Consider the following 12,394-nt stretch of genomic DNA (forward strand, 5'->3'; position numbering starts at 1 on the left):
CTGACCCTCTGAAGAGACTGCAGCTTCAGCTTCAGCTCCGTTCTTCTCACCATTGATGGGTTCTCATGCAGAGTCCTACCAGCTATGTTTGGGTGAAGCTGCAAGAGAAAAAGAAGGAAAACCATTGCCAGAGTAAGAGATATGTGAAGAATTTTCATATTCTGTTTCTGTTTCCCTTTCGAGAGATTTAATGAAAGAAGAGGTTGAGTTTGTTGATGGGAATGCAACGATATTTATAGTAAAAAGAAGAGTGTCAAGTTTTGGATTATTGTACAAGCTGCAAGGATTTGACCAAAGCCTCGACAGAATTGAATGGGTCCTCTCCTAACCACTAATAGTGGCAACTTTGATTTGAACAGGAACATTCTTGAGGACTTCAAGAGATATGCATGTGTGTATGTATCAGGCATGATGTGTGTAGCATTATAAGAATGAGCTGAAAGATAGCGACTTTCATGGTGGAGTTCATGCGAGGAAATTTCCAGCAAAGCAGGCAGAAGATGAAAGTCAAAGGGAAGAACTTTGATTCGCTTGGATAGCAAATGGGATTTGCCTAAGGTGAGGGATTGGATTAAATATTCGTTTGATTTTGAAACAGATACACAGAAAGGAAATATTATTGAATGGATGGAAAAGAAACAAAAGAGAAAAATACTTGATCTCTATTTAGCAGTGGTGAGGTTTCAGGGTATTGTCGTATAGGCAATACGTTTTTGACCAATAACCAAATAGACAGGAAACTCGAAAGGTGAAGTAATCAAAACCTCGACGATACGACTAAATTTGCATTTAAGGCTAGCAAAGAGAAGGCGATGAAGGCACTCTTTACAAATTGTTTTCTTATGAGAAGGATTACAACCCCACTCCAAATCCAAGACCCCAACAATTTCCTGGTACGTTATTACAGTGGACAGTACCCACCAAGTCTAGGCAGGGAAGCCAAATTCCATCCATGTTTTGATCTTTGTGTTAGTTAGTGACCATCTGAGGGTCGATACACATTGTAGCCATTGATCCCTTGCGCCATATTTGAGTAATCTGCATTGAGATATTGGTAACCATCAAAGTCTAAAGCCCTTGTCCCAAGTAAAGAGAGATCAGAAGCCGGTCGCCAGTTCGGGACCAACCCATCGATCTGTCCATTTAAGTGCTGCTGTTGTTGAGTGGATGGTGGAATAAAATCCATGGCTGGTTCGTAATGGCTTATGGAAGAGCTATATCCCCGTTGAAACCCACCATCATGATAACTGCGTGTCCGCTCAAACCTGCAGCAAGAGCTTGTTGAGGACCCTACATCACCAGCCATCACCCCCATGTCACCAGGTAGTGAGAACTGCCTGTTCAACAGACTCGGTCCATTGCCAAGAGATCGGAACATCGAGTTGTCTCTGGCTGAAATCCCAACAATATTTTCATCATCAAGAAGATCGTTGATTATATCGAGGTGGGGGAAATCCTCTACAAAACCTTGGAGCTGACGACCAGACGTACAAGCTGAGAACTCCCCTGTCAGAGCTTCAGAGGTTGAACCACGAATTGGCTTCTTGTATAAATCTTGAACTTCATTGAGCAGGGAGGAATTGTAATGCATGCTCCTCACAACTTCCCTCTGTGAAGCCTCTACCCACTGGGGACTATTCGATAAGACATCTCGGGTCACCATGCCGAAAGGAAAACTTGATCTAACAGCATTTGAATCTAACCTGTCAGAGTTGTGTGGTACAAACATGGGCGAAGAAACCATAGCAGATGCCAAAGAGAAGGCTGAAGATGGGCTCATGCCTGAAGTTGAGGTGCTCAGATGAACATATCCAGCACTGCTCGGAGCTACATGGTTGCCCATTATGGCATTTCTATAAGACTGGGGAGCATAACTATGTGTGGCTGGAGAAGGGTCTGGACCCAATCGGCCAGCTGCACTCACTGAACGAGCAAGCAGTGGGGATGTATGGACCACAGTAACAACAGGTGCTGTAGCCCTTGGACCAGGAATTAGAGGTGCGCTAGAAGGCCTTGACATCATAGGAGCTTGCTGTGCTGAAGCCTTTTCAGTTGGTTTTGGAATTGCAGACTTCTGAACCTCTGCTTTTACTGCACTAACAACATGGGATGAGGTAACTGCAGGAATAGTCTTCTCCATCTGATGTGCGCTATTTGACGATGATGCTTTAATTTGAATGGGATCAACGGTGGCAATACTCTGATTATTCAACTTCAGTTCAGCAGTTGGTGGCATATGATCTTGGTGGTTCTGAGGGGAGGATGGTACAGCTGCTGGTGTATCTCTAAGTATCCTTTCCATATCAACCTGGATTTTAGAGCTTCGGTCTTTTGGCAATGAAATAACCTTTTCTTCCTAGTACAATGAACAAACTAAAAGTTAAAATGGACGTCTAATTTCAACATAGACGATCCTAATAACATTTAAGTGACATTATCAAATATGATTTATTCATATACTGAGACCGTTTTCAAACTCTAAGACTAAAATAGTCCGTAATTGAAGCCAATGAAACATAATAATAATCGAGAAGTAAGTCTGAAGTAAAAAATTGAAGCCAACAAAAGGATGACAGACTTCTCAACAATCTGAATGAAACAGTAAAATAACACACTACGTCAATAATGAATAAAGGAATGCAACCTGAATTTGGCAACATCTACCGACACTTCTTTCCATTTCGTTTTTTTTCTTTACTTTTTTTGAGTTCGAAGCTCTTTCATTTATTCAGTCTACAAGTTCAACATTTATGCATATGAGACGGATTAGGTGAGCACCTTCTTAACTGCCTGCTGGTCAACCCTTTTTATTTTACCCCGGAGGGAATGATTAATGGCCACAGGATCGGACTCTTTAGACTTAGTACTACCACAAACAACACTCCGGTCCTCTTTGTCAGCTGTAAGCTCTGACGACTGACCATCCATTTCATTAGCACAAATGTTCCGATCATATGCTGCATCCTTCTGCCGATTCTTTCCACTACAAAATCAAAGATGCAAATCACTATACATCCCAGATGCACTTTTAAAGAAATATAGTTTGCTCACTTACATGCTAGGTGATTTCTGCTTCTTGTAGTTGTGAAAGGAATTCTCCCTATATGGGCCGTTCATTACCACGGATGGAACAGAATCAGTAGAACACGTAGAAGAGCTATCATCCATAACAGACAAGCCCTTTTTGTCAGATAAGGGTGTTTGGGCAGAAGACAGACTGATAATCCCACTGCTACTTGCTTCCGTTGAGGGATGGACTTCTGATGTATCAGTGTCCCAATTGACAGTACTGGCATCTCTGTCCTCTGAATCAGGCTGAAGTACTTCGCCAGGGCCTTCAACAGAATCAGAGATATCAGATACAATCTCGGGCAAGTCAGACTTTTCAAGCACAGGCTGCACCTTATCCACAATGGTGTCTTCGTCCTTCCCACTGCTAGGATTTACTTGTTCTCTGATCATCACAGTCAAATTTGCCTTCTCTTCTCTCCCTTTATCTTTACCTTTGCGGTTGTTACGTTTTTGTTTAGCCTGTTGAAAGAAACGACCTAAAATGGTGAGGAAATTATTGATAACAAGATGAATCGATGCAGGAAGAAAGAGAATGAATGGGAAAAGTAGGGTGGAGGAAAAGGAATTAAAAGAGAGACTGTAAATAATTCAATTGACGCGACACCTGTTTTTTCTTTGATTTCTTATCCTTTTCTGATGCTAATCGCCTAGCCTTTTGTTCACTTTCAGCCTGCCACGCTTCCTCTTCTTCACGAATGAGTTCCTCTTGCCTCTTCAATGCAACAGCTTCCTGATAGGCAACTTCAACTTTGCTGCTGTGAGTAAAGAGAGAAAAATAAATATACCATTCAACTTCAAGTTGGCAGTTGAATCATATTTGATGCGAGAAACTGAGAATCATGAAGCAAGTTACCTTTCTTTATTAACTTAAGAAAGAGATTGTGTGACCTAAACTTTTCTCAAGAGAACATGCCACAAAAACCAACACTTCTGCTAAAGCTTAATGGTAATCATGGTAAGTTATGGCCTTCACTATAGAAAATGCTCTTAAGACAAGGACAGCAAGATAATGGGAAAATATCATCTCAGTGTCATGCGAAGTCACTGAAACGTATGAAATCTTTACGCCATGCTAGTACACTAGATGTAACAAGATATCCAGAAAACTACACATGAGCATAAAATTGTACTGTTTCACATCACATTTGTTGAATAAAGCAAAAGACAATTATTACGCAGGCTTGCAGCAAAAAGAACGCAAAGGGTAAGAAGCTTCCCAGCTAGAAAATTTACTGGCTTTTGTAAAGAAATTATAAAAACACAATACCTAAAGATATGGGCAAGAACAAATATTTCCACAGTCCTCCGACCCAATTCTGTAAGACGCCTTTCATCGCGTTCAATGGTATCTTTGTTGAAGTCTTCTCCAGAGCTACCATCCTGCAGACAAGAGCTTGTGGTTTTTTCAGCCGACAACTCCAACATTACTAGGTATACAAATTATGACTTAAAAATATCCTTGCTTATAACTGATAATAAAATTAATGATAAAAGAACTGTATATCATCACTAAGTGGTGCATGTTTAAAATTCAACCCACAAGTTTGTTGCAACTAATTTATGCGCTGTAGTCATAAAAATAGGTAGTGAACAAATCAAATACCTGGTTAATAGTTTACTTGTACCCCAGACCTATCCATTGTTAAACTTCCAATCAAACCATTTTTCTTCCCACATAAAGTTTTCAACAAGCATTATCAATCAGGCACTCACCTTTGTACGATTTTGAGGGCCCTTCTCCTCTTTTGGTGGTAATGGTTCAACAGCAGCCCTCTCGAGCAGTAATAGCACATCATCCACCAAAACAAATGTATCTTTCTCTATATGAACTATTGGAGCTGGCATCTCTTCAGCATCTAATAGTTTTGCTTTTCCCTTTTTACTCTTGGAATGCCCTTCGAGAGCCTTCAATCCACTGTATAATGAGTCCATAACTAAAGTAGATGTCACCTCCTTCTCTATAAAGAAGTGTTTTACAACCACTTTCAGAATTGTATCTGTCTTTTCCCTAGACATACGTCGTCTAGAATTCTGGTCAATTGCCAACCAGAACGCACGAAAACTGTAAGAAGTGAAAATGATAGTCATTAGAAAGCCAAGAATGATGATGATGATGACAACAACAAAAATAGTGATAAGGATAAGGATAAGCTAGTCTATTTGCAAAAGGGAAAAAAAAGGTTTAGAATTGATAATATATGCAAGTGGGCATGGAAACACTTTTATTTGTGTCTAGATTGTGAGGAAGTTTCGTGGTAAAACTTCTCAGGAGCTTTGGTGTAAGATTTCTCTTAAAGAAATTTTCTTCAAACTAAGTATTACAGTGAAGGTAATAGGAAGAAAAGGAGGAAACCTCCATAGCCATAGAGGTTACAGAAACTCTCCAACTGACTTCGACATCAAAGATTGTAATTACAAAAGCTCTGAAAGAGACTACATCATCTAGAAACTCAAATAATGATTTTTAAAAGAAATCTAATGTAGTGGAAAACATATCTTCAAAGTTTCTTTTATTCCTTTCCAACCAATGGCCCAGAGAAGCACCACCACCAAGAGCCTCCAGAAGGTCTTCCTCTTGGAAATTTCCATATGAAAGATAATTTGCACAAAGAAGTCCTTTATCGAGGGGTGGTACCCTAATTGTCGTTAGCAGCTTGAAGACAAGTGTTACACTAGGTCTAATAAACTGAACAAGTAACAAAGATGTGATCCAACGCTTCCTCCTCTTTTTCACAAAGATTTAATGAGCTATCATCAAATTTACATCGAGTCTGACCTTCAAGAAGAAAGGCTATTCCCTGCTAGCCCATGCTGCTCCAGGAGAGCTAAATTGACTTGAACATAAGAGGGCTCTTTTCTTCTTTTTAGAAGGGGAAAAAAAGGCAGGACTCTTAAATTAAGATTAGGTTTAACCAAATTCATTGACTACGGGACAGGGATATGTCCTGTCTCCCTATTTGGGCCGCTTGTTTGGAGTTTTTCCACCAATGTATTCTATTCGGCACTGATTAATTCATAAAATGATAATGTATATCCTCCAGCGAATCATCATTTCTGTTTTTCTATTAGCTTTTTCATGAAAGGGATGTCTTATTTAAGATTTTCCTAGTACATGTCTAGTTTATATATTAATCTTTTATTTCTGATTCTGTTCTACAGAAAAAATTAGACATTTATAAAGGGAAAATATCAATATATGCCTCTCAACTGGGATTGTATCAATTAAAACCGAAAACTAATAATTGTATCAATTTGAACTCTAAACTTTCATAAGTGGATCAATTCAAAACCTTTGTTAGTGATCTATGGTTATTTTTACTTGATTCCATTTAAAATCAACTTAATATCACCTAAATAAAATTATTCTACCCAAAAAAATTCCACCGAAGTAAGAAGAAAAATTATCACATTTCAAAATAAGTAGATAAAATAGAGGATGACGAGCAAGTGAAAAACAGCTCAAATTTAATGCCCCCCCCTAATATAATTCAGAGAGCTGATAAACCATGGAAAAAAAAAATACTACCTTGACCATCTAGCTTTATCCTCTATCAGCTTCCCCAGCTTGCTTCTTCTCTCTTCCACAAAACGCCGACATATCTGCTCAACATTAGTCAAATATACTCTAACAAGTTCTCTCCTATACTGACAATCAAGGCAACGAAAAGGCCGATCAGCTCTCTCCCTGCAAAAACAACAACAAAAAAAATCAAAAGCATGAAATTGCAAACAAATTTGACAACTCAATAGTCATAGGTATCATTTTGAAAGAGCAAGGCCACTGAAAACGTAAACATCACCATTGAACTGAGGCCAGTATATGGTAGTCTAAAATACGAATCGATAAATAAGTTAACAAATTCATTTAACTAACTGGAAAAATGAAAATAACAGGTGTGTGTAATAAGAAGGTAGCCTAAAATACTTTCAAAGAACTGAAACTTCTTCATTTGGACCTTGTCATGTTATGGACTGCGTCTCAAAAATTCATTGATAAAACAGAAAGTTCATTGATCACTAATGGAAACATAACATGAAAAACTAGCAAATAAGGAAAATAGAACATCACACAGAAATTGCAAGAATCTATCGGCAATCAAAAATTATAAACCATGACTAGAAATTACCTAATCACTTGAACTTGTGCCTTTATTATGAGAGTGTCAGCGTCAATAAAACCATCTAGTACTTTTGAAAGCTCCATGAACTTCTTCCATCCCCAGTCATGTTCTTTCTTCCAGAACCGATGTAATGTGTCTGTCCATTTTTTTTTTTTTAATTTCACACGTTATGCTAAGTTGTAACAAGAAAAACTGGAAAAGCAATGCAACAAAACCTACCAGAATATTTTGATTTCTTTGGATCCTTATTCACCACTGCTATTGTAAACTGTGCAAAATGGCTCCAACCTATTTTGCAAGGGAAAGATATCCAAGGTAATTAAACAAATTGAAAACAAGGGTAGTACTTAATAAATACAATTCAAACAGGATTAGTACCTGGAAGGAGTTTGTCATGATTTGCGACACAGAGAAACAGAGAGAGATGATTGCAGACATCACAGCCCTGAGGATAAATTAAAATGTACCTGCAACAAGATTGCACAGCTTATCAAACATAAAGGATGGTGGGGGACCAAGTTCCAACAACAATGCACATGACACATTCCTACAAGATACAGACATAAATGGATAGGTGATATTAAAACATGGCATGAACATTTTCTCATTTATACCACACAGTACAGTTCTTAGCTTTAGTTTTCCACTACCAAATTAGTCAGATCGAACCCCAAGAAAAGAAACTAAGAACAAAGCATAAGTCCATGATTGAAGATATATCATCCCAGAGAAAAGATCATTCCAGAAATGAAGGGATAAAAAGTCAGCATGTAAGCAGAAAGACGTGAAGATATCGGCTAGGAATTCCATGAAAAAAATGCACAAGACATACAAACAAGGAAATCATAAACTTTTAAACCTTCCGGAAGGGATAGAAAATTTGTTTCATAGATATCCTCATCCACATACCATTTGTAGCCCCCAACCTCAAAAGCGTTACTTCGAAGTTCTCGTTTGTTAAGTTGAGAAAATTTATCTATCTTCCATGTATGTTTTCCATACAATTCTGATGGTTTTGGTCCTACAAAGAAATAGGATAAAAAGATAAGTATATATTTTCATAGTATGAAGACATAATGTAGATCCAACCATCCGAGAATCAAATTTTTGAAACAATACAACCAGAACAGTTGTCACATAATACATAGAGTAAACATTAAAAAGGTAGACTGAATTAACTTTCTAATTTTACTCCAAGAGCTAAGCTAAGATTCAGGTCATGTACATGTCTGATATGAAACACCAATTGATACATTTCCATGCAGATTAAATACGTCAAAGTTCATTGTGCCATCGTTAGCAGTCCAAAGGGCCAATAATATTTCAGATCAATTTCCTAAGAATAATATCCTCCCTGATCTATGCATTAGTCCCAGCTTAATTAAGAGCTTCTAGAAGAATGTCACTGTCAGGCAAAGCACCTCACAAACCTAGGTATGAAAGAAGCATACCAGCCTCCTCATCGTCATCAGTATCCCAGTATGGTGGTGAAGTCGATGGTGTTCCATTTTCCACTTGTTCGGAAGACCTCCATTCAGCCAATGCTTCCCCAGACTGACTGTGATGCCCATTTGCATAACTCTCCACGGACCTCATCCCTAAAGCCTCTTCACTAACAGCACCAGCCATCTTCCTCTCAGAAGAAAGAACTTTGTTCAGAACCTGCTCCTCTCCTCTCACTGAATGATGCAAAACACCACGAGAGATCAAAAAAACGAAAGCAATGACAATTAACACATACAGTCAATCCCTTCGAAGCGGAATAAAATCCAGTTTGGCACCAATACATAGTAGATGCAACGAATGTAAAATTCACAAAGCAGGTCGTGCATTGAAAATTGAAAGGGAAGACCGTACAACACCAATATCAGTTTTATCACCCTTCAAACATTGCAATTCCCAAAAATCATAATTATTTACATAATCTCTGTTTCAAACGAAACTAAACAGACCCAACTTCTAACAGCTGTGTAAACGAAAAAAAAAAAAAAACCTACCTGATATAAACAAGAGACCATTACAGTCTGAAAGTTGAAAGATTCAGAAAGCTAATCAATAATTAAGGCAAACATAAATCTCAAAAGAAAAAGATGCCCCCGAGAGGCAAAGTAAAGGGCATCAAAACCTCAAAAATACGACAGGCGCAGAAAATCATGAACCCAGAAAGGGAAGGAAGTAATTGTCCGTATTATAGGCGATGATCGCAGATAAGCAATCCGGAGCAAAAACCCCGATCAAATTAAAACCCTACAGGCAGAACAAAAATCGGGGAAAAGAAAAATCCAAATGGGCGATATTCGATACGACATCGTGCAGATCAACTGAGCATACAAACCTTGAAGAACTGGTAGAGGTGCGAGAAAGGGCAATGGAAGCTGAGAGCGTCTTGGGGGAGAGAGAGAGAGATAGAAAGGGAAGAAGACAGAGATGGAAAGAGAAGTAGAGAAATAGAGAAATAGGGAAGGAGGTCGAAGACGGAGCAGCAAGGAGAGAAGAGAAAAGAGATAGAGAGAGAGAGGTAAGGCGGAACCCAAAAACAAAATCGATTTTTTATAAATGACAAAATAAAAATAAAATAAATCCGTTTTGTCTTTGAAAACTTTTTTAAATAATTAGGGAAATTAAATCTGAGTTTATATTTTTCTACAAAAAAACAAACAGCTGAGGAGATTGGCTGGTTTTTGTTAAAATAAAATTAAAAAAAAAAAAAGGAGAAAGGAATAGAATTTTATTACATGGAAAATAAAAAATAATAAAAAAGAGGACTATTATTATTAGAAATTATTGATATTAGGGTGTTGGCGGATGCGTTCCTAAACAAGGGTCGGTGAAGGGCGAGAGAGGGGCGGAAATGGCTTCCACTGTGGACTCCATTCCAAAATGGGTTGTATTTGGGCGACTTTATTCCTGCTAGGGTTTTCTCATTATGGGCCTTTTCCTATTTTGGGCTCTATTTTCTAAATCATTTGGGTTTTCTCATTATGGGCCTTTTCCTATTTTGGGCTCTATTTTCTATCATTTGGGTTTCTCATTATGGGCCTTCTCCTATTTTGGGCTCTATTTTCTATCATTTGGGTTTTCCATTATGGGCCTTTTCCTATTTTGGGCTCTATTTTCTAAATCATTTGGGTTTTCTCATTATGGGCCTTTTCCTATTTTGGGCTCTATTTTCTATCATTTGGGTTTTCTCATTATGGGCCTTTTCCTATTTTGGGCTCTATTTTCTATCATTTGGGTTTTCTCATTATGGGCCTTTTCCTATTTTGGGCTCTATTTTCTAAATCATTTGGGTTTTCTCATTATGGGCCTTTTCCTATTTTGGGCTCATTTGGGTTATACTAAACTGACCACTATACCTAAACACCCGGGTTCAAAATTAATTAAATCACGGATAATTTAAATAATGAAAACAGATTAAAATTTTGTAATTAGGCATTGTTTAAAAGAAAACTATGGTCGTAAGTGTTATTTTCCAGTGGGCTGAAATTCAAACGCATCGCGCTGAAAGCAGAGCAAAGAGAAGTGGAATTGGAGGGGAAGCCAAACTTCAAACTGAGGAACAGCGCTCGTCCCAATCCCATTTCCATTTCTAATTTTCCCGTCTTAGAATCATCAATTTAGCGAAGACCTTCTCAATTAAATTGCGAGATTTGAAATTACGAGGCATTTCTTCACTTCCTTTCAATGGAATCCTCTGCAATTACTCTCATCATGGTTCAAGGACCTCGCGAGGGCGAAACCCTACATTTTCCACCCGGAACGACGATTCGGATCGGTCGCGTTGTTCGGGGTAATTCCGTCGCCATCAAAGACGTTGGCATCTCCACCAAGCACCTCTCTATCGAATCCGAGTCCGTATCAGGCAAGTGGATGATTCGGGACCTCGATTCTTCAAATGGTACCTTTGTTAACGATACCAAGCTTTCTCCACACGATGCCGTCGCTCTAAGCGACGGCGACACCATTAAATGCGGCGAGTTGACCTCGATTTTGGTCAGAATAAACAGTAATGAAGATTGTCGGTCGAGGCGAAACCCTAGGCGGAAAGCTGCGGAGAAGTGTACAGGTTCCAATGTCGTGGGATCAGTTGCAGGAACTCGGGGTCGAAGAGGAAAGGCTGTGGAAGAGGTAAGCATACTTGGGGTTTTTAATGAGGCGACGTTAGAGAGTGGAAGATGTTTAAGGCCGAGGAAGGGGAGGGGTGTGAAATGTGAAATTACTAACCAAGTAGCGGATTGCAAGAAAATTGAGAAGAATTTAGATTTCGTAAGAGGGTCAGAGAATGTGAACAATGTGGAAAATGAACCCAGCACAAAAATTACTAGAGGAAGTACCATGAAAGCGAACAGCACTGTACGTGTGGCCACAGATTCTGTTCTTGGGAATGTTCCGGAGAACCCATGTCTGGGTGGTGAACTAAAGGCTGGGGAAAAAAGGACGAGAGCGGGAACTAGGGGAAGGAAGAAATTGCAAAATGAGCCACCACCCGATTGTGGTACAGTTATAAAATTGGAACATAGTGAAAGCGTCGAGCAGAAGAGCTTAGGAGAAAATAAACTGGTTGTCGATGGAGAAGGTAAGAACAATGCGCATGTTGAAGAAGCCGGCAGTGGGTCTAGCCCTCAAGTGGTCTGTGATCGAGATGAAAACGAAGATGTGTGTATTATTTCAGAAGGTTGCGAAAAGGTTGCTGATGGGAGAGATTCACATGGTGAGGACATCCTTCGTAAGGTCGAGGAGGCGCCAGATTTGAAGAAGATGACACTTGGGGAGTGGTTTGATTACTTGGAGACTCACTTGCCTAGACAAATTATTGATGCGACTGAAGAGGTAATTTCTGGCATGAGAATTAAATCTGCACGAGTACGGGAGTATGTTGCACAGCAGAAGATTGAGAATAGCCGGGGAGGTTAGTGGAAGGAAAACACGGGTCGAGGTAACCTTTTTGCTTCCTTATTTGATTTAAAATTGTACATAGATTATTCCTTGCTTGTTAAATACGCCTTTTTGATCTTCTAATATATCATTTACTTGATTACTTTCATATTTTGATGTATCATTTCTGATGTTCCTTGTTTGATTGCTCTCATGTGTCAATCAATCTTTATGGCTTGTTGGGGACTTACTGTGATTTAAGCATATAGCTTTAGTTGGACTGGGGACTGTAACCAGGTGCTTTTTTTTTTTTTTTTTTTTTTTTA

The 12,394-nt window shown here is 38.9% G+C and overlaps 2 protein-coding genes across 4 annotated transcripts; one reads left to right on the forward strand and one right to left on the reverse strand.

The window, feature by feature from the left end:
* Positions 1–635: 635 nt before the first annotated feature.
* LOC111480102 (TNF receptor-associated factor homolog 1a-like) lies at positions 636–9,740 on the reverse strand. Of its 3 annotated transcripts, none has more exons than XM_023125062.1 (13): positions 9,529–9,740; positions 8,624–8,872; positions 8,103–8,214; positions 7,572–7,660; positions 7,413–7,481; positions 7,200–7,329; positions 6,599–6,757; positions 4,786–5,134; positions 4,340–4,452; positions 3,677–3,824; positions 3,056–3,531; positions 2,779–2,983; positions 636–2,356 (listed from the first exon to the last, which is right to left on the reverse strand). In XM_023125062.1, exons 2-13 carry the CDS (start codon positions 8,820–8,822, stop codon positions 974–976), a joined length of 3,432 nt encoding a protein of 1,143 aa, XP_022980830.1. In that variant the 5' UTR covers positions 8,823–8,872; positions 9,529–9,740; the 3' UTR covers positions 636–973. The 3 variants fall into 3 exon arrangements, with proteins under 3 accessions (XP_022980830.1, XP_022980829.1, XP_022980831.1); XM_023125061.1 differs by having other exon boundaries at positions 3,677–3,827; XM_023125063.1 differs by having other exon boundaries at positions 3,677–3,827; positions 8,645–8,872; positions 9,529–9,713.
* LOC111480104 (FHA domain-containing protein At4g14490-like) lies at positions 2,179–12,229 on the forward strand. The gene is made up of 2 exons (XM_023125066.1): positions 2,179–2,189; positions 10,702–12,229. Exon 2 carries the CDS (start codon positions 10,878–10,880, stop codon positions 12,105–12,107), a length of 1,230 nt encoding a protein of 409 aa, XP_022980834.1. The 5' UTR covers positions 2,179–2,189; positions 10,702–10,877; the 3' UTR covers positions 12,108–12,229.
* The last annotated feature ends 165 nt before the right edge of the window (positions 12,230–12,394 follow it).

This window comes from Cucurbita maxima, unplaced genomic scaffold (genome assembly GCF_002738345.1).
Source record: "Cucurbita maxima cultivar Rimu unplaced genomic scaffold, Cmax_1.0 Cma_Scf00005, whole genome shotgun sequence".
In the NCBI taxonomy this organism is placed as follows: Eukaryota; Viridiplantae; Streptophyta; class Magnoliopsida; order Cucurbitales; family Cucurbitaceae; genus Cucurbita; species Cucurbita maxima.

Excerpts from the sequence above, each read along its gene's own strand:
- LOC111480102 (XM_023125061.1), bottom strand. The coding sequence starts at position 8,822 with ATGGCTGGTGCTGTTAGTGAAGAGGCTTTAGGGATGAGGTCCGTGGAG. Across the intron at positions 7,482-7,571 it reads TCATGACAAACTCCTTCCAG|GTTGGAGCCATTTTGCACAG; the intron begins GTACTAATCCTG and ends CTTGCAAAATAG. Across the intron at positions 5,135-6,598 it reads GATAAAGCTAGATGGTCAAG|TTTTCGTGCGTTCTGGTTGG; the intron begins GTAGTATTTTTT and ends CACTTCTTACAG.
- LOC111480104 (XM_023125066.1), top strand. The coding sequence starts at position 10,878 with ATGGAATCCTCTGCAATTACTCTCATCATGGTTCAAGGACCTCGCGAG.